The sequence below is a fragment of the Mustela putorius genome, unplaced genomic scaffold (genome assembly GCF_011764305.1).
Source record: "Mustela putorius furo isolate JIRA1106 unplaced genomic scaffold, ASM1176430v1.1 tig00003858_pilon_pilon_pilon, whole genome shotgun sequence".
In the NCBI taxonomy this organism is placed as follows: domain Eukaryota; kingdom Metazoa; phylum Chordata; class Mammalia; order Carnivora; family Mustelidae; genus Mustela; species Mustela putorius.
The window spans coordinates 2,019,535-2,044,225 of record NW_025422010.1 but is presented as its reverse complement, the minus strand read 5'-3'; the positions used below and the strand labels follow the sequence as shown (position 1 = coordinate 2,044,225).

Here is a 24,691-nt window from a genome sequence, read left to right as displayed (position 1 = left end):
GACACTGAGGGCCAGACAGAAAAGCTCACTGCATCTGCAGGGCTGGATTCTATGAAAAATAAGTACAAAGGGGGCTTTTACATAAAGCAGAAAGCCTGCAGTCAGAGAGGCTAAGGGGGTTAACACAGAGTACAGCCAGGCAGTTCTGACCAGTTTTTTCACCCCACATGGATGTCTAAGAGCATTGGTTCATGCAGCTCAGCTGTTGGGCCAGGGAAGGAATGAGCTGCCTTCTCTGATCAGGCACAGTAAGGGCAGAACCAGAGCACCCCACTCCCACCTCCAATGCTGTGGCCGACTGTGGAGCTTTGAGACTTCACAGTTGGGACACTTAGAAAAAAAATTATTTATTTGAAAGAGTGACAGAGAGAGCAAGCAGGGGGAAGGGCAGAGGGACAGGGAGAGAGGGAATCTCAAGCGAATTCTCTGCTAAGCACAGAGCCCCGATGACATGGGGCTGGATCTCACAACCTTGAGATCATGACCTGAGCTAAAACCAAGAGTCAGTCACTCAACCGACTGAGTCACCCAGGTGCCCTCACCACAGGGGGACTTCTGCTCTGTGATGGAAGGAACAGAGCCCACATAGGCTCCCTGGCCCATCTAGTCTGTCTCTCACCACTGTCCTGTGACATAAAGCAGAAGAGGGGATATGGTCCCACTTTACAGATGTGTAAGCAGAGGGACAGAGAGAAGAGCAACCCGCTATTTTAGTGAGGCAGGTGGTGATAATCAGAGAAGCAGAACCAGCAGGGGACACAGATATATTTACATATACAGGAGATACATATGTGTATTACATACATATATATGTATATATATAAAGATACAAAGGGATTGAGTGCAAGGAATTGCCCTACATGGTGATGGGGGCTGGTTAGCCAAGCCTCAAGTCCACAGATGGGAGAGGCCAGCAGGAGCGGCAGGCTGACAGTGTGCTTTGTCTATAAATCTCTATCACTACAGGGACGCCTGGGTGGCTCAGTGGGTTAAGCCACTGTCTTCGGCTCAGGTCATGATCCCAGGGTCCTGGGATCGAGCCCCAAATCAGGCTCTCTGCTCAGCAGGGAGCCTGCTTCCTCCTCTCTCTCTGCCTGCCTCTCTGCCTGCTTGTCATCTCTGTCAAATAAATAAATAAAACCTTAAAAAAAAAAAATCTCTATCACTACATCATACCATGGACTACCATGGCCCCCTTTAACACTGCAAACAGAGTCATGAGTGCCCTTAAATGAAATAAGAGAAGAATTCCAGAAAACCTAGCACCAATGCAGAAAACTCATCCTGAGGATTCTGTTCTGGGACCAGAATCTCTATCAGCCAGGGTCCAACTAGAGAAGCAGAAACAGCAGAATCTATGTTAAGAGATTTATTGCAAGGCATTGATTTAAATGATTGTGGGGGCTGGAAAGACAAGTCTGCAATCTGTAGGGCAGATGGTTAGGAAGGGCAAACGAGATCTCTCAGGCAGGTGGGGTGGGGAAGCTGCTGTCCACAGGCAGAATTTCTTCTTCATAGGGGAAGCCACAGCTCTCCTCCTGAGGGCCTTTAGATGGACTAAATCAGGCCTCCCTGGATTATCTAGAATAGTCTCACTTGCTTAGTTAACTGGTTATGGACTTTAATCACATCTACAAAATACCTCCATAGCAACACCCAGATTAGTGTCTGATTGAATACCTGGGGGCGCCAGTCTAGCCATGCTGACACGTCTGATGACCATCTCCCCTGCCCACAGCCACCCAGCAGCTCAATGACTCTGGATCAGCCTCAGCTTCCCCTATTTGCACATACGTTCCCACCCTTACCCACAGGTTGCCGACAGTCTAAACAGAGGCGGAGAAGAACGTCAGGACTGGGTCATCCCATGTGTCTTACTGCAAATCCACCTGCACCATCAGTGCCTGGGTTTTTTTTCTTTAATGGAGGTAAAATTCATGTGACATAGATTCAGCCATTTTAAAGTATACGATTCAGTGGCATTTCACGTGGACACATTCACGGTGTTGTGCAACTGTCACTTCTGTATGGGCCCAAAACATTTCATCAGCCAGGAAGGAAACATTGTACCCACTGGGCAGTTACCCCTCCCCGCCTGGAGCATTTTTAAACCAATGTGGACAGCAGTGTTCCCAGGACATCATAAGGGAGAACTTGAACTTTCTAAAGCCTGCTGTACTCGCTGAGATGCCAGGGGCAGAGGTGCTCTCCTTGGCAGCCAGGGGCTAAAATCCAACTATTCCTTCACGATATTGGGGCTATAGTTGGGTTTGACCGCTTCGGCAAGCTCCCGAGCATACATCTCGTATCTGCCAGTCATCTGAAAAGCAAAACACAGGCAGAGTCTCATTTTATAAACGCCCTTCATTTACTCACCACCACCTCTTGCCACTAGAGGGCAGCCACAGGACAGAAATTTGCCAGGAAGGCCAGCAGGAGGACAGGATGGTTTCAGATGGTAAGGTAGGAAATGACCCCTGTGTGACCGTTCACCACTGATTCTAGGGCTATAGGGGCTGAGATGACTCGCACATGCTGACCCCTCTTGCTGGAAGACCTCTGTGACCTGTCCATCCAGAAGGCATGGCCTGCCAAGAGGCAGAAGGGAAGAAGGCTGCCCTCTTACAGAACCCCAGAATAGCCTACAGCCTAGAGAGGGGAGTGACTTGCCCCGGGTCCCCAGGCAGCCAAGGAGTTTGCTGGGATTTGTACTCTGGTGTCCTGGCCCTGAGTCTGGGAGAGGTGGGGGCAGGGCTGGAAAACTTACCCAGGGTGTTCACACCTAGGCATTCCCTCCCTCCTTCCGAAAACCCCAACAGGAGCTCAGGCCCACCACCATAGTTTGCAGGGCGGGGGGGGGGGGCTTGGGACATTCAAAAAGTTACTACTGAGAAACATTCTGTTTATTGCATGGAATCCTGCATTAATCCGAGCTTCCCAGACAGAAGAGAGACAGGCCAGGAGACATGCATGTGGGCGATGCCTTATTTGTCTGATGAGGACCTGAGACCTAGGGAACATGCCCTAAGACCCGTGCTCAGGTAAACAGGGGAGGTGGTTCCACCCAGACATGCTGGGCAAGGTCCTATAGTCATGAAGACATTCAACTGCATGTATAAGTAGTTTCTGAGTCGGTTGAAATACTGCTGGACACAAATGCAGCAAACTCCATCTGGGTGAGGATGAGGGGGTCTACTGCTGGGCCTCTGCCCCATTCCAGGGGGCGGGCACTTACGCTCCTCCATGACCCCTGGTGTCATATGTGTTAGGTTTCAAAGGCCACTTGAGACCTTCCAGTTTTATAAACAGGGATCCTAAGGTCCAGGAGCAGAAAGGGCTTGCTTAGGGTAACTGAGTGGCAGAGCCAGGCCTAGATTCCATTTCTCTGCGTGACCCATTTCCCTCTACTGTCAAGGTCTAGACCGCCAGGCCACAGGCAGAGCCAGACACCCACATGTATCTTAGGATAAGTGCAAATGCCTGGAAAGGGAAAAAAGGATTAGCAGAGGCCAATCCACTCTATTCTCCGGACAAATGAAATTGAGATTAATTTGTTTGAAGGCGCCCAGAATCTAAATCAGACAAGAGGAGAATTTATTGAGGTCTGCTGCCTGGCCATCATCTGACCCAGTGGCTCCTCCCTTGCACACCAACTCTGGGAGGAAGACACCCAGCCCCTTCACTTGCCTTGGAGCCTCCTCTGGGAGCTCCAGAGAGCAAACCCAGCAGCTGCGGTTTCCAGCTCTGAGAGCAGGCTGGGGGGTGGAGGGGGGGGCCGCAAATGGAGGAGCAGGCCGACAACAGGGGACTCAGGGACCCACCTTGAAGTTCCAGATGTCATTCACTTGCCGGCAGAGGTTCAGGTCGAGCTCTGCAACCAGCAGCCCGTCCCGATTGCGGGAGAGCCCAGGGGTGCGGCTGCCATCCGGGGCTGCCACATAGCTCGAGCCGTAAAAGTAGCCAAAGTTCCGGTGAGCTTTGGAGGAGTGAAACAAAGCACCCGTGAGCTTGTGTGTGCAGACAGCGGGGTAGGCATATGGAGCGACATCCAGGACGTGTCCATTCCACTCCTCCCCACCCTCCCCAGCATCCCCGTGCCACCTCCCCAGAGGCCCTGCCTCCCTCCTCAGGCCTAAGGCTGAGCAGGTTTCTATAAAAGTCACCCTCACAGCCTTCACCTCCGCCCTGGGAACTTTTTTTTTTTTTTTTTTAAGATTTTATTTATTTATTTGACAGAGAGAGAGGGAACATAAGCACGGGGAGTGGGCGAGAGAGAAGCAGGCTTCTGGATAAGCAGGTACCCGATGTGGGGCTCAATCCCAGGACCCTGGGATCATGACCTGAGCTGAAGGCAGACATTTAACCAACTGAGCCACCCAGACGCCCCTCCTGGGAACATTCTTAAGGGTCACCCTTGCAGAAATGTTAGCCCTTATTCCCGTTAGCTACCCAGAGCCCAAGGGAGTCATATGGCTCTGCATGGCTTCCTGTGTGACCTGCTCCTGTGTTGGCCCCACACGGTGAGCCAGAGGCTCCATCCCCACTTGCCTTCCCAGCTGCGTCCACCATACCTTCCTTCCATGCCTCGGTCCCCTCACAAGTCAAGCGGTGCTAACAGCTACCCCACAGGTGTGCAAAGAGCAGGTAGGCACGGAGCTGGGCCTAGAAGGGGCTTGGACCCAGCAGGCACCCCAGGGACTTCGCTTCCCTGCCTCACTGTACCTCTCTCTGCAGGGAGCTAACTGGGGTTGGAGACTCTGGACATGTGGGGCCTTAATCTGGAACCTAGACCTAGAATCCTTTCAGGAAGTGCTTTTCTGGGAGACAGACCTGCTCAGTCCTCTCTGTCTTTCCAGGGGACACCCTAAGCTAGTTCCAAGATCTCCTGGGTGAGCCCTTCCCTTCCACATTCCAAGTCAGAGAGGTGGGACCAGTCTGTGGGGTAGTCCCTGCCCGGAGGGGGCAGACGGAGAAGGGGACAGTGAGGCCCACCCCTCAGCTGCTACCAACCACGGGAAATCCTGGAACATACCTTTCTTCCCATCTCCTGAGGTAAACTCGTTCGGGAATTGCTCCTATGAAACAAAATCTAGGTCAGGTAAGCCTATAGGTGGCACTCCCAGCGTGGGCCACCGTGAACTCAGAGAAGCAAGTTATAGCAAGAGAAGGAATGGCCTGTACTCGCTGGGCAATCAACAAGTACTTATGAAATGTCTCCGCTGAGTCGCCAGCACTGGGCCAACACAGTGGGCCAGCGGGGAATTTGACAGGCAAGGTAAAAAGCCTGACTTTGTCTCTGGGGAGTTTATAATCCACTGGGAGGGGGAAAAAAATAGAGATCCAGCAGAGTGGTTCTCAGGCCTGTGGAAGACAGTTGAGGTTTGTCTGCCTGGGAAAGAAAGCCCCAGTTTGGGGTCTCTGAGGGGACTAATAGGGTATTCACACACCGTTGCCAGTATTTCCCCAAAGCCTCATGGAAACAGCACCTCAAGCCGTGATGGGGTTACAGAGGCTAATGAGAACACTGAGTTTCTCCATATTGCCAGAAACTGGACCCACTTACTGTAGGAACCTTGATCACCTCAGCCTCAGCAGATCCTCTGATCAAAGTCTGACATCCAACTAATATGAATGAGGAAGAGGATTATTATGTAATGAATGCACTGGGTTTCATAGTCAAGTTCACTCAGCGCCCCGGGTCAATGGGGAAAATTATGAAACAGGAGACTTGGAGGTTGACAGGGTGAGAGCCTTTCAACATGGTTTCAGCTACAAACCCAAATAGATAAAAACATGAGAGGGACATAGGAATACCTTTAAAAGGAACAAACCAAGCCAGTCTCCCCTCTTCCAGGACCCTAAAATTTGTGGCACAGGGACAGGCAGAAGACGTGTGAGGGACAAGCGGATGAGGTATGAGGTCAGCAGACAGTTGCTTCCCTTTGCTGGTGGAAGAGGCCAGGCCCCCCTGGGCAGGCAGCTTTCCTAGCAGCTCTGTCCTCCACTCCCTCCACAGCATACCTGGTTGACCAAGCCCAGGAGCCCAGCCAGACCGTGGGAACTTACCTCACCCACGCGGTTGATGGCACAGGTAAAGCAGTGATTCGCGATGGCTGCGTTTCTGGCCTCAATGGGCCACAGGGATTCACTGTGAGGGAGAAGCAAGAGGAACCAGGTAGCTGACTTCCCTGCCAGATGGGGTGGGTGCTTGGTCCCCAGCTACAGCCAGGCTGCCGGCCTTCTCAGGTCTGCGGCAGGGATGGCCCGGGAGACTGGTGTGGTTGTGGGTGTCCCTACATCCCCCAGCAGGCCAGCTTGTCCTGTGTTCAAGCCCAAGCAGTCTTTTGGGATGGGCCTGCTGCAGGCTAAAGCAGCCCTGAGCCACAGTTTTCTTTTCTGAAACTTCCTGAAAGGGCTATTGTAAGGACTGACCATATAGGTGAAGAAGCTTCTAGTAGGGTCTGCATGACAGAAACTCTGTAACGGCTAGTTCTTGCTCCTTCCCTCCTCCTCAGTCGGGGGAGGAACTTACCTTCTAGGCTAGGCAGGGCCTCACCTGGCAAACATCAGAAGGGAACTGGGAGCCTCGGGGCTCAACCACTGCCCTCTGAGGACTCCAACTTCTGCCCTAACCCCTACCCTGCTCTGTGGTCTTGCAAAGCAGTCTCCAGAGGGAGAGATTTCAGGCCAAGCAAACAGAGGAAACCTGAAAGGAAGGTAACTGGAAGGGGTAGTAAATTCTGTAGCAGGTGTGCCTTCCCCTGAGCTGGTCTCCATTTTCTAGCACCTTCTGATTTTCCTCTTCTGAACCCTGAGACTCTAAACAGAGGCTCTCTGGCCCTCCTACCGGCCCAGGAAGGAGCTGTGGGCCTTCCTCAGTTTGGCACCCACAAAGGTAGGACATGGTAGGAAATCTTGCCCCAACTGAAGACCCTGTCCTTCTCCGGCCTATCAACTACCATGTGCCATGGAGTCCCATGGGCCTTCTTGTCACTAATGATCTCTTGTCTGAGGAACAACATCATTAGGATTCTGGATTGACAGGCGTAATGCCCACTTAGAAACACTAAGTGACTGAAAGCAAAATGCCCTGGCATCTTTCTTCCTGTCAGTGTGCACCTGGTTTAAACTGGGAGTAGGTGGAGGGAGTGGGTGCTTGACAAGCCTAATTCTCAGGAGGATTCACAAGTCTGGAAAAAAAAAAAATCACAGGCTTGATTGAGGGGACTCATTTTGCTGCTTTTATCCCCCAGCTGCTAAGCCAAGCTGACAAAACTTTTAAGAAAGGATTTTTATAGAAACACACCCATAAAATGACATTTTCAGGAATTAAATAGACAGCTTTCTTGCAATTCTCCTGGGAGGGTACGCTGCGTAGGACTCAAACCCACAGCTGGCAAATAAAACTCAGGCTCTCCAAACAAACAAGGGAAAGGAACCTGAGGTTCGTGAGGGCCCAGCATGTGCAGGAGTCATGGCGAGCACACTGGGGGCAAGAGGACACCTCCCCTATTCCCAGTGTGGTTACACTAACCCCTAAAAATAATCACAGTGGGAAGGAGACACCTATCAAAGGGATGGAACTATGGCTCTTCCGTTCATGCATGTAGGTGGCCGAAATCTTCAACCCCATGGGCTGCATGGCACCGTCAGGACAACTCAGTCCATTGAAATGCACTTCAAGTCTGTTGTGTGCTTACAACTGTGGGACTCCCAAAATGAGTAGGGACACCCCACCAACCCACAGAGCATGTGGGAGTCGGGGGGACAGGACACACGGGAGAAGGGATGGATGGTTCCAGAAGCCACTGCCTGTGTATGGCTGGTGGGTATTTGCCTAGCCTTGTGCTGAAAAACACTCACTATCAATTCTGTAAATAATCATTTATCATTTTAGGAAAATCACCTAGAATCCCACCATCCTAACAAACCATCTGTTGTAATGTTTCCACACTCCACATCCATCCTCAGCAAAAAGATGTTTACAGGGACGCCTGGGTGGCTCAGTTGGTTAAGCAGCTGCCTTCGGCTCAGGTCATGATCCCAGCGTCCTGGGATCGAGTCCCACATCGGGTTCCTTGCTCCGCAGGGAGCCTGCTTCTCCCTCTGACTCTGCCTTCCACTCTGTCTGCCTGTGCTTGCTCTCACTATCTCTCTCTCTTACAAATAAATAAATAAAATCTTTAAAAAAAAAAAAAAAAAAGATGTTTACAGAGCTCTGACCACAGCCTGGAAACATCTTCCTTTGCTCACAGGCTTTTGTCATGAAGCTGCATTATCTTCGTAATGACTTTTTAGTAGCTCTGCCCTAACTAACATGGAAGAGACAAGCTGAAATTTACCTAACCCTGACATTTTTCTCGCCTTAAGCTCTTTTATTATTATAAACAAAGCAGCCAGAAACATCTTCATGCATATAGCCTTTTCCTCCTCTATCAGGTAAAGTTTTAGGAGTGTAATTATCCGGTTAAAGGGTGTGAACATTTTGGGAGCTCATGAAACATCCTACTTTCCAAAGGACCTGTTATCGTCTTAATTGCCGGCCTCACTGCACCCTTGAAAGGCACGAGTTGGGTGATTGTTGGTTGAGGAAGGAAAATCAATAATTTTTAATAAGCCTAACTGGCTGCTGAAGATGCAGTTATGTGCAGATTACACTGGGGTGCTTTGTTTGCTTAATTGGGGCTAATAAAAGCCTGACAGACTAAGGTCAGGGAGGCAGCCGTCTGGAGTCTGAGTCTACCGCTTTGCCTGCCCTGGCTCAAGAGCTGGTTCGGGGCAGAGATGCTTAGTGCATCGGCTTCAAGTTCCCCGGGGGGACCCTTGCAGGTAGATGGCGCTTGCTGAATGTCTTATGCGTGGCCAACAGCAGGAGGCTGCTCCAGAGGGCTGGCCCAGGGAGAGGTTCTGTCCACGTCCGGATGCAGGGTGACCAGTCATGACCCTACGTCACAACTGCCTTTGGACTCTGTCATGGTAACCAAGCTGCTGTGAGGCCCCAGGAAGTTTCTTCAGGGGTATAGAAGGTGGGATTTTTTCCCCTTCTGCCCAACAGTGCCCCTCCTGGACACAGACAAAAACTTCAGGTGCACAGAGGGGGCCGCTGACCTGAGGCAGCCCACTAGGTTTGTGTTCTGGCCCACTGAGGGACCCACTGTTCAAATAAGAATGTGGTGGGGACGTCGCTCAAGAAGAGGGCAGCGTGCTTAAAAGAAAAGGTAAATGTCACATTCTGACCTTCAGAAGAAATTTGACGGGAATTTAATCAAAGAGTGACAGGTGTAGGCCGGCAGGAAACCCAAAGCTGCCCACCAGAACTGTCCCAGCTGCTCCCTACAGAGGGACCAGGGGCCCTCTCCCACTGCACTCCACCAGCATCCCACTGCTAGGGCACTGGCAACCAGGACAACAAGGGTGAGAGCCAGCACCTCCTCAACCAGGAATCCTGCTTTGGAGGAAGTGAGTTGGGGAGAAAGATATTTGCACATAAATTCCTAGAGCTCTGGTACTTGTTAATGATGCAAAACTGGAAACCACCCAAATACTCAGCCGTTGGGGAAGAAAGAAATCGCGGAAGTGCACTCATGCTGGGTCATCTTAGCTCACCCACCATTATTAAATGAAGGGCCCCAGGGGTCTTGCGCAGGAGCCCAGGGACTGCCAGCCCTCCCCCCTACTGCCTTCCTCAGAATAGATTCATCTGTTTCACGACAAGGCTAATGCCTAAACACATTATAAGAGTGTTATAAGAAAACAGTCTGCTAGTTAAAAACAAATTTCAGGGCCACTTGGCTGATCTCTTAAGTCCCCTCTCAGCTTTGATGCTCTCATTGGCTCCTTCCCTCATCCAGGTGTCTGCCCTCCATGGGCTGCATGTCACAGACAAGAGGCTTAGGAATCCCCAGGCCCCCTGTCCAAGGGCATAGTGGCTGCCATGACAGGGAAGCGGGTGCTAATGCTGGCCAGGCACCTTCTAAGCTCTGGGTACTTTACAATCGCATGGCTCAAGATTTGTTAGACGACCTGGTGATTTTCCTGCCTGCCACATCCACCTCTGCCTGCCACATCTACCACACCCAGCTCGGAACCCTGCTGCGGGGCCATGAGCCCCAAGAGGGCTAGGTCCCAAGAACCCTCCCCGATCCTGCTTGCTGACGGACCTGAGCGCGCCGACGGTGGCTGAGGGGTTGAAGATGATCTCAGCCCCGTTGAGGCTGTACATGAGCCAGTTGAGAGGATGGTGCCGCCCGTAGCAGATGTTCACTGCAGTCCTCCCGAATGGAGTCTGGAACACGGGGTGTCCCAGGTTTCCCTCCATGTAGTAAGTGGACTGAAAAACAAAGGGCCGTGTGTGAAAGCCTCTTAGCCTTACAATTTCTCCTTCCTTAGACCTGACAGAAAAAAAGAAAATACTGCCAGGACTCCAAAAGTCACAATCTTGGCTGTAAATCAAGTTCCGAAATTTTAATACACTTAACAAAAAAAAAAAAATAAAAAAGAAAAGAAAGTAAAAAGAAAAACTGAAGAAACCAGACACAGTAACCACAGACAATTGGGAAATCACCACGGCTTAAGATTTTTCCCACAATTTCTTTGGTGGCGTGTCCAAAAAATCCCCAAAGCAACTTCCCACAGTATTTTCAGGATGAACTTTGGCTAGTTTTTCAGTCATGGTACAACTAATGGTTAAGGTCTGGTCAGTGTTAACATGAGTTAGTGGATGTCTTCACCAACCACATGTTCATCTGAAGAATGTCAGAGTGGAAGGGACTGGAAACTCATCCAGAGCGAGCCCCGCCCTTTGGGGGAGAACACCACCACGGCCTCAATGGCCATGTGACCCGTCCAGCTCATGTAGGTCAATCTGAGACTAGAGCTCACAGTCTGAAAGTGTTCTCCACAGAGATTCCTGGCATCCTGGCCGGGACTAGGGATGTTATACCATGTCTGCCTCTCTGCCTGGCCCCTTGGGGTGCTGGCCCTGGGACATGTTCGAGGATGGCCCTGTGGAGGGGCCGGAGGGCTCATTGGGGGTCCCAAAGAGATCTGCTCCCAGAACATTCTGCCTCCTCCCATTAATTTCAAAATGTGTTAGGGTCAGGTAGCAACCAGGATGTGTACATGTGGTGGACACTAGAATAGATCCTGGTGTGTTGAGACAAGCCCTTCACTATCTGCTGGGAGCTAAAGATTAATCCTAGGGTAAACAGGTGACAAGCACATCTTCCCATCCCCATCCCTACCTCCAGCTATCACTGAGAGACACCAGGGTTTTTTTTTTTCTCCCCAGGGAACATCATCCAGCTCTGTAGATCCTTCCTTGTCCTTCTGAGCAGTCTGGGAGTGTGGTTGGAACCCCCATAATCAGGGAGGGCAGCAAAGGACAGGGTATATCACATTCTGAACAACTGTATTTACTGCAGATCAAGTTCAGGTTTCATATCTTACGTATTAGGTGGAGTCATCCAATCCACCCATGCATTGCCATTAACTAATCAGAATAGCTCTCCTGACTTACACCTTCATCACGGGCACAGAGCTTTACCTAATACCCATGTGCACAAGCACGCCCATTTACGTCCTGCTGCCCGGCATAATGACATGGCTAAGACCTCATGTGACTTACAAACAAGGATTCCACTTCCCAGAGGAGGAGCTCAGAGCCTGAAAGGGGCTGTAGGAATCATTTCATGTGTGTGCACAATTTATTTTGGTTTTAATCTATATATCACTTACCTCAGGATTTCAGAAAATGAAGTCAGATTATATTAAAAAAATATATATCCAGGGGCACTTGGGTGGCTCAGTCAGATAAGCATCTGCCTTCACCTCAGGTCATGATCCCAGGGTCCTGAGATCGAACCCCACATGGAGCTTCCTGCTCAGCAGGGAGCCTGCTTCTCCTTCTACCTCTGCCCCACCCCCTTCCTGCTTGTGTTCTCTCTCTTGCTCGCTCTCACTCTCTCACTCTCAAATAAATAAATAAAATCTTAAAAAAAAAAAAAAAAAAAGAGGGATGCCTGGGTGGCTCAGTTGGCGGGGCATGTGCCTTCGGCTTGGGTCATGATCTCAGGGTCCTGGGATCGAGTCCCGCATCAGGCTCCTTGCTCAGCAGGGAGCTGCTTTTCCCTCTGCCTGCTGCTTGTACTCTCTCTCTCTCTGACAAATAAAGTTTTTTAAAAAAGAAAAAAGAAAAAAAAAGAAATCTGCCTCTGTGCTTGGTGTCTGGGACTCACCTGGGAGTGACCCAACACAGGATTTCCCTCCCAGAATGATCTGCAGGCAGGTGCAGACAGAACAACCAGTAAGCTGAGCGGGCTTTCTTTGGGCCAGCTCACCTCATTGAAGTCGCCCACTCTGGGGATGTGGTTTTTCCTGGTCTTTCCCAGGACTGCTCCAGAATTGGAGATCACCACAGCTGTGTTCCACAAAACGTCCCCGTGCTCTCTGTCTCGTTCCAGGATGGGAGATACCACCACCATGTCATGCTTCTTTGCCAGCTGGAAAGACAAGAAATGCTGCAGAGTCATTGTTTTAAGTGGAATGTCATCATTTTTTTAAATTGAAGAATTAGATGATCCTACTAAATAATTCGACTTGGTTCAGTGATATGGATCATCTATGTTTTTTCTTTGGAAGACTGAATGCCAGCGTTGTCCTGAGGCCCAAGCTGAGCTAAGTAAAAATAACTGCTGTCCTTGGGTCCTTGGTGGAAATGTCAAATGGTGCAGTGGCTGTGGAAAGTAGTATGGCAGTTTCTCAAAAATTAAAAATACAACTACCATACAATCTAGAAGTCCCGCTTCTGGGTATATATCTGAAAGAGTATCTTGGAGAAGTATCTGCACACCAATGATCACCACAGTCCTCTCCATAAGAGCCAAAGAGTAGAAGTAACCCACAAATCTGTAGATGGATAAATGGATAAATAAAATGTGGTATATCTGGGGTGCCTGGCTGGCTCAGCTGGTAGAGCAGGGGACTCTTGATCTTGGGGTCTCTGCACATGTTGGGTGCAGAGATTACTTAAAATCTTTGAAAAAACTAGAAGGAGGGGTACCTGGGTGGCTCAGTGGGTTAAGCGTCTGCCTTTGGCTCAAGCTGTGGTTGCAGGGGATTGAGCCCCACATTGGGCTCCCTGCTCCGTGGGTAGCCTGCTTCCCCCTTTTCCCCTGCTGCTCCACCTGCTTGTGCTTTCCCTCCCTCTCTCTTTCTCCATGTGTGTCAAATAAATAAATAAAAATCTTTAAAAAAATAAACAAAAGGAAAATCTTTTTTAAATGTGGTATATCCATACAATGGAATATTATTCAGCTTTAAAGAGGAAGGAAAGTTTGTCATCACATGGATGACATGTGATTAACATGATACAGATAAGCCTTGAAGGCCTTATGTTACACGAAATAAGCCAGACACAAAAAGACAAATACTGAATGAGTCCATTTATGTGAGGGATCTAAAGTAGCCAAATTCATAGAGACAGGAAGTAGGATATGGTTGCCAATAGCTGGGGGTGAACAGAGGGTTGTTTAATGGGTACAGAGTTTCAGAGTTACAAGATGGAAAAAGTTCTGGAGATCTGTTTTCTAACAATGTGAATGTAATTAACACCCTGAACAATATACTTATAAATGGCTGAGATGGTAAATTGTATGTGCTGTTTACCACTATTTAAAAAACTAATAATATTTATCATACTTTTCATTATAACAACCAAGCCAAACCACACTCTTTGATGGTGAATTTCTTTTCTCTCAAATAAGAACATTAAGGACCTGGTGAAAATCAGGCTGAGCAGCCCCAGAGGGTCGTCTGTCCTCACCTCTAACCAGCCTGTCACCATCTCTGGCCTTAATGATGGAGAAAGGCACAAGGTAGAAGGTGACGCTCCAAGCCATGAAAGGGCATCCATGAGTCCTGGTCCCCTGTTGATGCAGACAGGTGTCTTCCTGCACCAGTTCTCATCCCTACTCCCCCTTTTCTCTTCTTCTAGCCCTGGTTCCAGTGTGTCATCTACCTTCACCACTTAAACCAGTCCCCTCTCTTTAATCCACAGCACAGAATCCACAATCTGGTAGATGACAGATTTTTTCTGATAGAGTGAAAACACTGATGTTTGGAATCATGACTCAGTTTTGATAGAATCACTATGATTACAGTTCTGCTAAAAAAAAATCACCTAAAAATACGTATAAAATCTGAAATGGGACGTGGAGAAGTAAAAAACAAAAACAAAAATGCTTTGTTAAGAATAAGGATAAGTTATAGGGGGCACCTGGGTGGCTCAGTGGGTTAAGCCTCTGCCTTCGGCTCAGGTCATGATCTCAGGGTCCTGGGATCAAGTTCCCCTCAGGCTCTCTGCTCAGCGGGGAGACTGCTCCCCCCCGCCTCTTCCTGTCAAATAAATAAATAAAATCTTAAAAAAAGAAAAGAAAAAAAAAAAGAACAAGGAGAAGTTATTGATCATAACCTCTTTATTGGTATGGATGAGTTTGTGTGTGTAAGAACTGCTTCGTAAGGACATAATTCACATGGTATAAAATTCATCCTTTTCCTTGTATTTTTATTTTTTTAAGATTTTGTTTATTTATTTGACAGACAGAGATCACAAGTAGGCAGAGAGGCAGGTAGAAAGAGAGGGGGAAGCAGTCTCCCCGCCGAGCAGACAGCCTGACATGGGGCTCAATCCCAGGACCCCGGGATCATGACCTGAGCCGAAGGCAGAGGCTTTAACCCATTGAGCCACCCAGGCACCCCAAAATTCATCCTTTTAAAGTATGCTGTTCAGGTCACTGCTGATGCGTGAGGAGGGGAAAAAAATAAGTGTGCTATCGGGTGGCTTTCAGGACATCCACGGAGTTGTGCAACCACCACCACAATCTAATTTTAGAACATTTTCATCATCCCCAAATGGAAACCCCATACCCATTAGCAGTCACTCCCTGTCCCTCTCCCGGCCCAGCCCCTAGCAACCATGTCTTTCTGCCTCTATTCATTTGCCTACTCTGGACGTTTCATCTCAGTGGGGTCATACAACATCATAAGGTTTTCACAAAGAAAAATGAAGACTGATCTCTGTACTGATGAGACAGGCCACACAGAGAAGCTTACGTAATGCAGGCAAACAGTATGGGAAGCAGCGGAGGTCTGGACAAGGAATCGACCTCATCCCTGGTCCCTGAGGGCCACCTCTGCAGCTTGCCAAATGCAGAACCAACCACGGGAGATCACCCCTCCCTGGGCTGCAGCTCCTTCACCCGAAAATGCCAGGAAGGGCCCTCTTGGCTCTGAAATCCCCCGATTTTAAGTGAAAGGACACTAAAAAAAGGGCAGCAACAGTCTTATCTAATCTCATCCTGCGAAACCACCACCAAATGGGTGCATTTTCCGTGAAGGGCCACACCCAGCAGCTGTGGTCGTGCTCTGTGACCTGAGGTGTTTGGCAGCTGCTGTCAGAACAGAGCAGTTAATGTCCTACCTTCTGACAGAATCTCGTGGTGGGTCCATCCTCTGCCGACTCTGCAAATTCTGTCCAAGGAAGCCTCTCTCTCGTGCAGAAGGCAAAGGGCATAGCTACGAAAAGGAGAAAGTCAGAATCACATTCAGTGCTCATGGCCTCTGAGGGGGCGCTCCTCAGCCAGCAGCTGAGGGTCTCCACAAGATAACAAGGCTCCTGAGGGTCTCAGCCTGGTTTCCAAGATCTGTGTCCCTCAATGTGGGTGGCAGGCAGACCCTAACCTTCTAGGCTTCATAGCAAAACAAAGGGCTGGGCCAAATTTCTTTACTCCAGGCTTAAAAACAATTGAATTGAGAGGAAAAAAAAACAACAACAAACCATTCAGGGACTTGAACAGATATGTGCATAATCATTTCATAGCAGCACTATTCACAAGAGCTGAAAGATGGAAGTAACACAAGTGTCCATTGGTGGATGAATGGATAAACCAAATGTGGTTTGTATCCATACAATGGAATGTTATTCAGCCTGAAAAAGCAGGAACTTCTGACACATGCTATAATATGGGTGAGGCTCAAAGACATTACGCTAAGTGAAACATTAGTCATAAAAGGACAAATGCTATAGGATTCTACTGATAGGGGGTACTTAGGATAGCCAGATTCATAGAGACAGAAATTAGAATGGTAGTTGCCAGGGGCTGGGTTGGGGAGGACAGAGTTTCAGCATGGGAAGAGGAAAAAATTCTGGAGATGGACGACACGAGGGTTGTACAACAGTGTGAATATGGTCAGCGCCACTGAAATGAACAAAAATGACTAAAATGGTAGAGTTGATCTTAGGTATATTTTACTCTAGATCCCAAACTGCTGGCTAGTCTGTGGGTTGGTAGGACCACAGCCAAGACTCCCTGGGGAAAGTCTGAGGGCCACTGAGGATGGCACAGGTGACCCTGGGCACGTCACCATAGAATGTTCCTCCTCATGGGCATAGAGAGGCTTCTTCAGGAACAAGAAAAGCCACTCACTTAATGAACTCCCATAAGAAATCTGGGAACCACCAGATTCCCAGATGGACTGAATGTTCCCCAAGGATAAATGTGTGACTAGGTGCCATAGGGGGGCTAATTAAATAAGAAATTTCATTAAATTCATAAACTGATTTTTGTGTGCTTTTTATTTTTCAAGCAGCAGGTACCGACGTATGTAGTAATCGTTCACAGAATGCTACACATACTGGGTTGAAAATGATGCTCGCCTTTGTAGGAAAGGCTGGCGGCTGCCATGGATGGGGTGGGTACAGGGATTTCTGGCCACCTGAGTTCTATCGTTCCCCAGCCTCAGCCACACTCTTTAGCATCTGCCAGTCTGATGGTGTGAACTGGGAGAGCACCATAACTAAGTAGGCACTTCCCTTATCATCTGTAGGGGAGCACCTTGCCTCATGGTCACTGGCCTTTCTGGGTTCATCCTCCAGGCAGTCTTGTGCATAATTACCTTCGCCCGTTTCCCAATGTGCTGCTTGTCTTTGTCTTCTTGCTTTGGAGCACTGAATTCTTTACTTGGACTGATTCCGTACTCTCTTTAGACCTTCCTTCTTCCAATAACCCAAATCCGTTTATTTCCCCCCCAGGGAGATTAGCCTAATCGAAGTTTCCAGATGCTCGCTATAGTTCCCATCGCTCTGAATGGACTAACCTGCAGGGAGGATATTCAGGAAGCAGTATGATGTGAACGGCAAGTGCCTTCAGTGGTCATGGCACAGGGTGGATGGCCTGTTTGGGGGGACTAATTACAGTCAACCTTTCCCAAAAGTGGGCCATGGGCCCAGGATAGGCAGCTGGTCCCCATATCCTTGTGAAGTAGGGGAGACACTCATTTCACAGAGAAGGAAGAGAAAGAAGCATCAGTCTTCCAATTCCTTTCAGTCGTAGGATGGCTGGTCCTAGGATATTGCCAGCCTGAAGAGGCTACCAATGGCACCATCACCATCTTGGCCCCCTGGGCTCTTGCCAGCAATAGCCCCAGGGGTCTCGGGCTCAGACTCAAGACTCCCCAGGCTTGCCTTCAGCAAAGAGGGATAAACTATTTTAAGGAAGCCAACAAAAAAGCTGTTACTGACAAAAAAGATCCTTAATGACCATTTATTCTCTGCTTTCAGCACATTAGGAGAGACTGAAACACCCCCAGAGAATAAAACCTCCCTTTCCGACTTCATTGCAGGTTGCTAAGCTCTCCAAATTTCTCCATTTCCATTTTAATGGCTTCTTTTCCTGTTTACACAACCTCTGTAAATAAACTTTCCAAAGAGGAATGTGGAATGGAGGTTGAGGGCAGGCTAGCTGCAAAGTCCAACTACAGCTTTCAGATTAGAGGGGACGAGGACTCCTTATTTATTGAACCAACACTCTGCGAGTCCGGCTCTAAATTTAGGCCTGGCCCTGCCCTCAGGAGCTGCCAGCCTAGATGGGGGGAACTGAATTATAACCTCGTGTGGCTGCATGATTTCACACCGTGCTCAGTTCTATGCTGGGTAGTTCCCAGGGTCCCCCAAAGAAGGGGGTGTCTGTGCGAGGCCTTGATGGATGAGTAGGAGTTTGTCCAGATGAGTCCAGATCCAAGAAAGTGAAGAAGTTGGTTAAAACATCCAGTAAACATTTTGTCTCTCAGTAGCAGCGACTGTTCATTAAAGATAAAACATTTAAAGATAAAACTGAGCCTGCGTGCCTCAGTCAGTCATGCGTCTGACCTTTGATTTTTGGCTCAGGTCACTATCTCAGGGTTGTGGGATCACACCCTATATTGGGCTTGTTGCTCAGTGAGGAGCTGGCTTGAGATTCTTTATCTCCCTCCACCCCTCCTACCCCTTGTGTGCTCTCTCTCTCTAAAACAAATAGTCTTTTTTTTTTCTTTTGGAAAAAGATAAAATAGGGATGGGGGAATGGATAAACAAACTGTAGTCTAGCCATACAGTGGAATATTATGCAGCCATAAAAAGGAGGGCTTTTTTTTTTTTTAAAGATTTTTAAAAAAATGTTTTTATTTGACAGAGATCACAAGTAGGAAGAGGGGCAGGCGGGGGTGGGGGGGAAGCAGGCTCCCCACTGAGCAGAAAGCCCCTGCAGGGCTCGATCCCAGGACCTTGAGATCATGACCTGAACCGAAGGCAGAGGCTTTACCCCACTGAGCCACCTCGGCACCCCAAGAAGAGCACATTTTTAAAAAGATTTAATTTATTTATTTGACAGAGAGAGACACAATGAAAGAGAGAACAGAAGCAGGGGGAGCGGGAGAGGGAGAAGCAGGCTTCCCCACCAAGCAGGGCTCAATCCTAGGACCCTGGGATCATGACTTGAGCTGAAGGCAGCCTCTTAATGACTGAGCCACTCAGGTGCCCCAGGAAGGGCATTCTGACACATGCCACAACATGAATGGAGCTTGAAAACATCATTCTAAAGTGAAATAAGGGGCGCCTGGTTGGCTCAGTGGTTAAGCCGCTGCCTTCGGCTCAGGTCATGATCTCAGGGTCCTGGGATCGAGTCCCGCATCGGGCTCTCTGCTCAGCAGGGAGCCTGCTTCCCTCTCTCTCTCTCTCTGCCTGCCTCTCCGACTACTTGTGAGCTCTGTCAAATAAATAAATAAAATCTTAAAAAAAAAAATAAAGTGAAATAAGCCAGTCACAAAAGGACAAATACTATATGATTCCACTTATGTGAGGTCCCTAGCGTAATCAAATTCATAGAGACAGAACGTAGAACAGAGGTTATCAGAGGTGCGGGATGGAAGGATATTATTAAATGAGTACAGGGTTTTTGTTGGAGGTGTTGAAAAAGTTTTGGGTATAGACAGTGGTGACAGTTACACTCTGTGAATGTGTTTAATGTCACTGAATTGTACCCTTGCCAATGATTAAAGTGACGAATATTATGTTTTATGTATTTTACCATGATTAAATATTTTTCATGTTAAAAACAGTGGTGATAATTAGAATGGGAAAAATTAACACCACGCAGACAATGGCCTCACAGAGTTTTATGGTCTAATGGAAGAGGCAGACAAATCAAAAGTGTCACCCAAATGAGTGAAGGTAACCAGGAACATGGAAAACGAGATGAACTTCTGGGTACAGATTTTTTGGATGCATACCTTTGCTCTTTTCTGCGACCGCACCAAATGACAGTAAAGGGATTTTTATGCAAAGGTACAAACCCATGAGGATGAAGCACTGAGATAAGGGCGAGAGCGACAAAACACAGGAGGTTAGAGAGCTGGAGATGAGGGTAGGTATTGTGATGGACCTAGAAAATTCTGGCTCCCAGCCGTAGAGGAAGCCAGGGAACACCCTCCTCTCCACCACATACCTTTGGAAAGTTTCGGAGTCAGAGGTACCATGAGGCTCTGAAGGTGGGGAAGTAGGGAGGGGTGGCGAACAAAAATTCGTCAAAAGTCTGCTTAAGAAGCAGTCAGGGGTTGGCTGGGTGGCTTAGTTGGTTAAGCATCTGCCTTCGGCTCAGGTCATGATCCCAGGGTCCTGGGATCAAGTTCCTCACCAGGCTCCTTGCTCAGCAGGGAGCCTGCTTCTCCCCTTACTTTCTACTCTCCCTGCTTGTGAACTCACTCTCCCTGTCAAATAAATAAATAAAATCTTATAAAAGAAAAAAAGAGCAGTCGGAAGCCCAGATCCCTCCTCCACTACACAAGGCTGGCATGAGTCCCTCCCACCCCTAGGAGAACACTAGGGCCTCATTCTCTAGAAGTGCTTAAACAGAAGGCCTCTGGCCAGGATAGATAAAGACGAGGAGAGTGTCAAAACTAGAGAGATTCGGGAATGCCTGGGTGGCTCAGTCGGTTAAGCGGCTGCCTTCAGCTTAGGTCATGATCTCAGCATCCTGGGATCGAGTCCCACATCTGGCTCCTTGCTCTGTGGGGAGCCTGCTTCTCCCTCTGCCTGCCACTCTGCCTGCCTGTACCCTCTTTGTCTCCCTGACAAATAAATAAATAAAACCTTAAAAAAAAAAAAAACTAGAAACACTGGCACACTGGACCCCTATCCTCCTTCTTTTCTTGGCAGGGGGTAAGAATAATCTTCTCTACAGACTCTGACCAGCCTGAAAAGGATGACCCGAAGACACTACTGTGAAGGGTTAGCTAACAAACAGCTAAACCAAGTCATCCTCTCATGAAGCTCAGTGGGAAGGAGCTCTTCCCACAAACTCAGAGCTTTCAATCAGCTTTTTAACCCCCAATTCTTAAAATATAAGCAGCTGGGGGGAAAAGACCAACTTGGAGTAAGTAGGAAACATGCAAGGAGGAAAAAAAAAATGCTACCTAACATCTTCAGAGACAAGATAAAGTATTGCGATTATACAATAAGAACAGGGTGTCATAAAACAGGAACTTTCAGACCAAAAGAACTCTTGTAAATTCAAAATATGACAGCAGAAACAAAAGACTGAATAAAAGGCTAAATGGCAAATTAAGGTAAAATCTACCAGAAAACTGAGCAAAAAGACAAAGGTGAAAAATAGGAGGAAATACTTCAGAAAATTAGGGATCTAGTCCAGGGTTCTAACAGCCTAATAGAAGGAGTATCAGGAAGAGTTGGAAGGAAAAAGAGGGGAGAAAATCACTAATGAACAGTAAATCTGAAGGACCCAGATTTCTAGCCTGGAAGAAGCCACTGAGTTCCTAGAATAATGGATGAAAATAGATGTACACATATTATGTACTGTCTCCCCATTCCCCACAAGAAGCACCCTAAGGGCAGAGGTGTGTGTCTTTTGGCTTGCTGCTGTATGTCAAATACCTATGATGGTACCAGCATGTAGCATATGCTTAATAAATATTTGCTGACTTAGGGGCGCCTGGGTGGCTCAGTGGGTTAAGCCTCTGCCTTTCGGCTCAGGTCATGATCCCAGGGTCCTGGGATCAAGCCCCACATCAGGCTCTCTGCTCAGTGGGGAGCCTGCTTCCCACTCTCTCTCTCTGTGCCTCTCTTTGCCTACCTCTCTGTGCCTGCCTCTCTGACTACTTGTGATCTCTGTCTGCCAAATAAATAAATAAAAATATTTATAAAAAAATTAGCTGACTTAATGAAAAAAAAATAGATACACACCATGGCATATCATTACGAAACTTCAAAACATTGGAGAAAATCCTACAACCTTCTATAGAAAAATAAACCTATCATATGCAATGGGTCATCAGTCAAAATGTCTTTAGACTAGTCATCGACACCCAAAGCCAGAAGACAAAGGACTAATGTGCTCAAACTTCCAAAGGAAAATTATTTCTAACCTAGAATTCGATACCCAACCAAACTATTAAGCTAGAGGTAGGAGGAACCTATTTTCAGAGATGCAAAGTCTCATAAAGGTTACCTCCTATGTGTTCTTCCTCAGAAACCTATAGTCAACCCAAAAGAGGGAGAAAGGCAAGAAAGAGGAAGATGTGGGACAGGAGAAACACAAGAGCAAGATAAGGGAACTCCCCAGCAGGACAGTGAAGGGAAATCCCAGGAAGACAGCCATGTAGCCAGCAGAGGGGGCAACTAATTCAGACTAGAGTAGTCAGAATGCTTTGGGGACATAGTCTTCAAGGAGATGGAACCAGGTAGAGAGTGTGGGGGAAACAGGTGATGGGGATTAAGAAGCACATTTGTCATGATGAGCAGCAGGTGATGTATGGAACTGCTGAATCACGATATCCTGCACCTGAAATGAACATAACACTGTATGTTCATAACACTAACTGGAATTAAAATAAAAACTTAAAAAGAAAAAGGAGATGAAACCAGCAGACAGCTTCACATATCTAAACCTCTCCAAAGGATTTAAGAAGCTGGAAGTTTGGGGTAGAATTTGGGGTAAGTGTGCAGAAAACAAAGCAAATTCTGGGGAAAACAGAAGGTGATTAAGGAAAAGAAATCTAAGTTTGCAAAATGGCTTGGCAGAGAATGGACGGAAGATAGGAAGGGTAGGTGTGAAAAGAGTGGGCAGAGGAGGCAAGGGACTCATGCCGTCGTCTTCCATAGCGGGAAGTTGACAGATGGTACGAAACTGAAAAATCAGGAAGCCGCAACACAAAGGTAGATTCCCAAAGAACCAGCTGAGAGTAGAAGCGGTTGCCTGTGGGGAGGAGGACAGCTAGTTTTTGGTAACAGACCTTGTAGACCATTTGACTCCCAACCATGAGCATGTGTAACTTTGATAAAAATAAAATAAAGGTACATGGTACCAGGGGTACATTACAGGGAGATAATTTTAGATAGGGAGGTGGGCTCTGAGCTTCTGTGTCAAGGTTGGACAGGATCTAAAGGCAAGGGGGGAGGGGAGGGCAAGGGGGATGAAGGCCAGGCAGACAGAGGGAGCAGCTGTTTTAGCGGCCTGGGAGGAGAGGGAGGGTGCTGTAGGGGTGTGAAGGATCAGGGAGGTCAGGGCAGAGCCCAACCGAGGTGAGGCCACAGAGGTGGGGGAAGCAACAGACTAAGCAGTACAAGAGTTGAGATTTGCAAAGATCTTTTCTAGAAGGCATGAAGAGTGCGTTAGAAGGAGCCAAAGTGGACAGCGCAGGGAGACCAACTGGAAGCAATTACAGAAGCCAAGGTGAGAGCTGATGGTGCTCTGGGCCAGGGCAGTGGTACGATGGTGGGCAGGAACAAGGGAATGAGTTCAGGACAATTTGGGAAGAAGAACCGGCAGGACCAGATAACAGACTGGGGTGCACAGAGGCCAGGATTCCTGGCTTTCCAGTGCTGTTGACTAAAGAATCTTTCTACAGATGAGAGAAGAGATTTTTTAAAAATCGAGCAGTCTTCTTGGTGACACGAAGATTACACACTACTGTCTGCAGGTAGCAGAGAAAGCACACAGGAGACACTTACTCCAGGCTTCCTGGAAACAGATGATATTCACCCCGCACACTGCGGCCACCTCTACAATGGCTTCAATGCGTCTGTGAAGGGCGGTGACCTGGCAATTCAAAAAAGCAAGGATTAGAATCTATTCTCTTCTGTTGGTTGAGACCAGTCTCAGAACTCCTCCCCAGGGATGTGAAACTACCCCCAACCTAGGCAGCTGCAAGAGGATGAGGAGGGTGTGTGTGTGTTCTGATATCCTACTCCCATCAATCCCAAAATCTGCAGTAAAATGTGGAAGTGCCTAGGGTGCCTGGGTGATTCAGTCATTTGTATCTGACTCTTGTTTCTGGCTCTGGTCGTGATTTCAGATTTGTGGGATCCAGCCCCGTGTCAGGCTCTGCACTAGGTGGAGTCAGCTTGAGATTCTCTCTCCCTCTGCCCACTCCCCCTCCATGCTCTAAATAAACAAACAAATAAAAGGTGGAAGTGCAGAGGTTCTCAGGTCCCACTTACTCGACGCTGCCTTTCAGAGCCTCAGTTTGTCCACCTGGAGAATGGGGAGAACACCATCTGCCCCAAGGGGCTGCTCAGAGGACTGCAGAAGAAGCTTATCTGCTATTTACTGCAAGAGGTGCCCACACCCAGGGCACACCTTAGTCATCCCCTGGGCTAACTTCTCCTTTTGCCTCAGGACATAGTCCACTGTCTACCATCCTGCCCTCATGGCTTCTGGCGTGACTTGGACTGCCACTTCCATTTTCCTGGGTGTCTCTTTTTTTTTTTTTTAAAGATTTTATTTATTTATTTGACAGAGATCACAAGTAGGCAGAGTCAGGCAGAGAGAGAGGAGGAAGCAGGCTCTCTGCTGAGCAGAGAGCCCGATGCAGGGCTCGATCCCAGGACCCTGAGATCATGACCCGAGCCGAAGACAGCAGCCCAAACCACTGAGCCACCCAGGCACCCCATTCCTGGGTGTCTCTTGTCATTGAGTGAATGGATCCCATTTTCCAGACATGACCTCCTTCAGGAATATACTTCCCCACTCCACCCAATCTTTCCTGGATGGGTTATTCCTGTCAAGGGTTGCACACCGAAGCTCTGTGGAGATCTGTTAGGTGCTGACAGTGTGCGGAGTGTTCTCCTGGGTGCTATGGGGGGGGGGTGAGAACACTGTCCCTTGCCCCTGACAGTCTGGGATGGTTGAGGAAACATATTCACAGTCAATTAATCCAGAGACAAAAAGGGATCTTGAGCCAGGAATATTTTAATCCAACAAAAGCAGAAGGACCAAAGTGAAAGATGATACAGAACCTGACCTGAAATCCAACTGACCTTTTCTCAAGAACCCCTAGGAGTTCAGAGGCATGCTGTATCCCC

The 24,691-nt window shown here is 48.3% G+C and overlaps 1 protein-coding gene across 1 annotated transcript in view; it reads right to left on the bottom strand.

The window, feature by feature from the left end:
* Positions 1–1,354: 1,354 nt before the first annotated feature.
* The window catches only part of UPB1 (beta-ureidopropionase 1), a 30,715-nt gene continuing 7,378 nt past the window's right edge, over positions 1,355–24,691 (bottom strand). Inside the window, exons 3-10 of the mRNA XM_004742454.2 lie at positions 23,339–23,426; positions 15,479–15,573; positions 12,339–12,500; positions 10,161–10,330; positions 6,067–6,148; positions 5,033–5,075; positions 3,822–3,976; positions 1,355–2,320 (exon numbers count right to left, since the gene is read on the bottom strand). Of these exons, the coding sequence (XP_004742511.1) occupies positions 2,237–2,320; positions 3,822–3,976; positions 5,033–5,075; positions 6,067–6,148; positions 10,161–10,330; positions 12,339–12,500; positions 15,479–15,573; positions 23,339–23,426 (879 nt within the window). The 3' untranslated portion in view covers positions 1,355–2,236. The remainder of the gene's footprint in view (positions 2,321–3,821; positions 3,977–5,032; positions 5,076–6,066; positions 6,149–10,160; positions 10,331–12,338; positions 12,501–15,478; positions 15,574–23,338; positions 23,427–24,691) is intronic.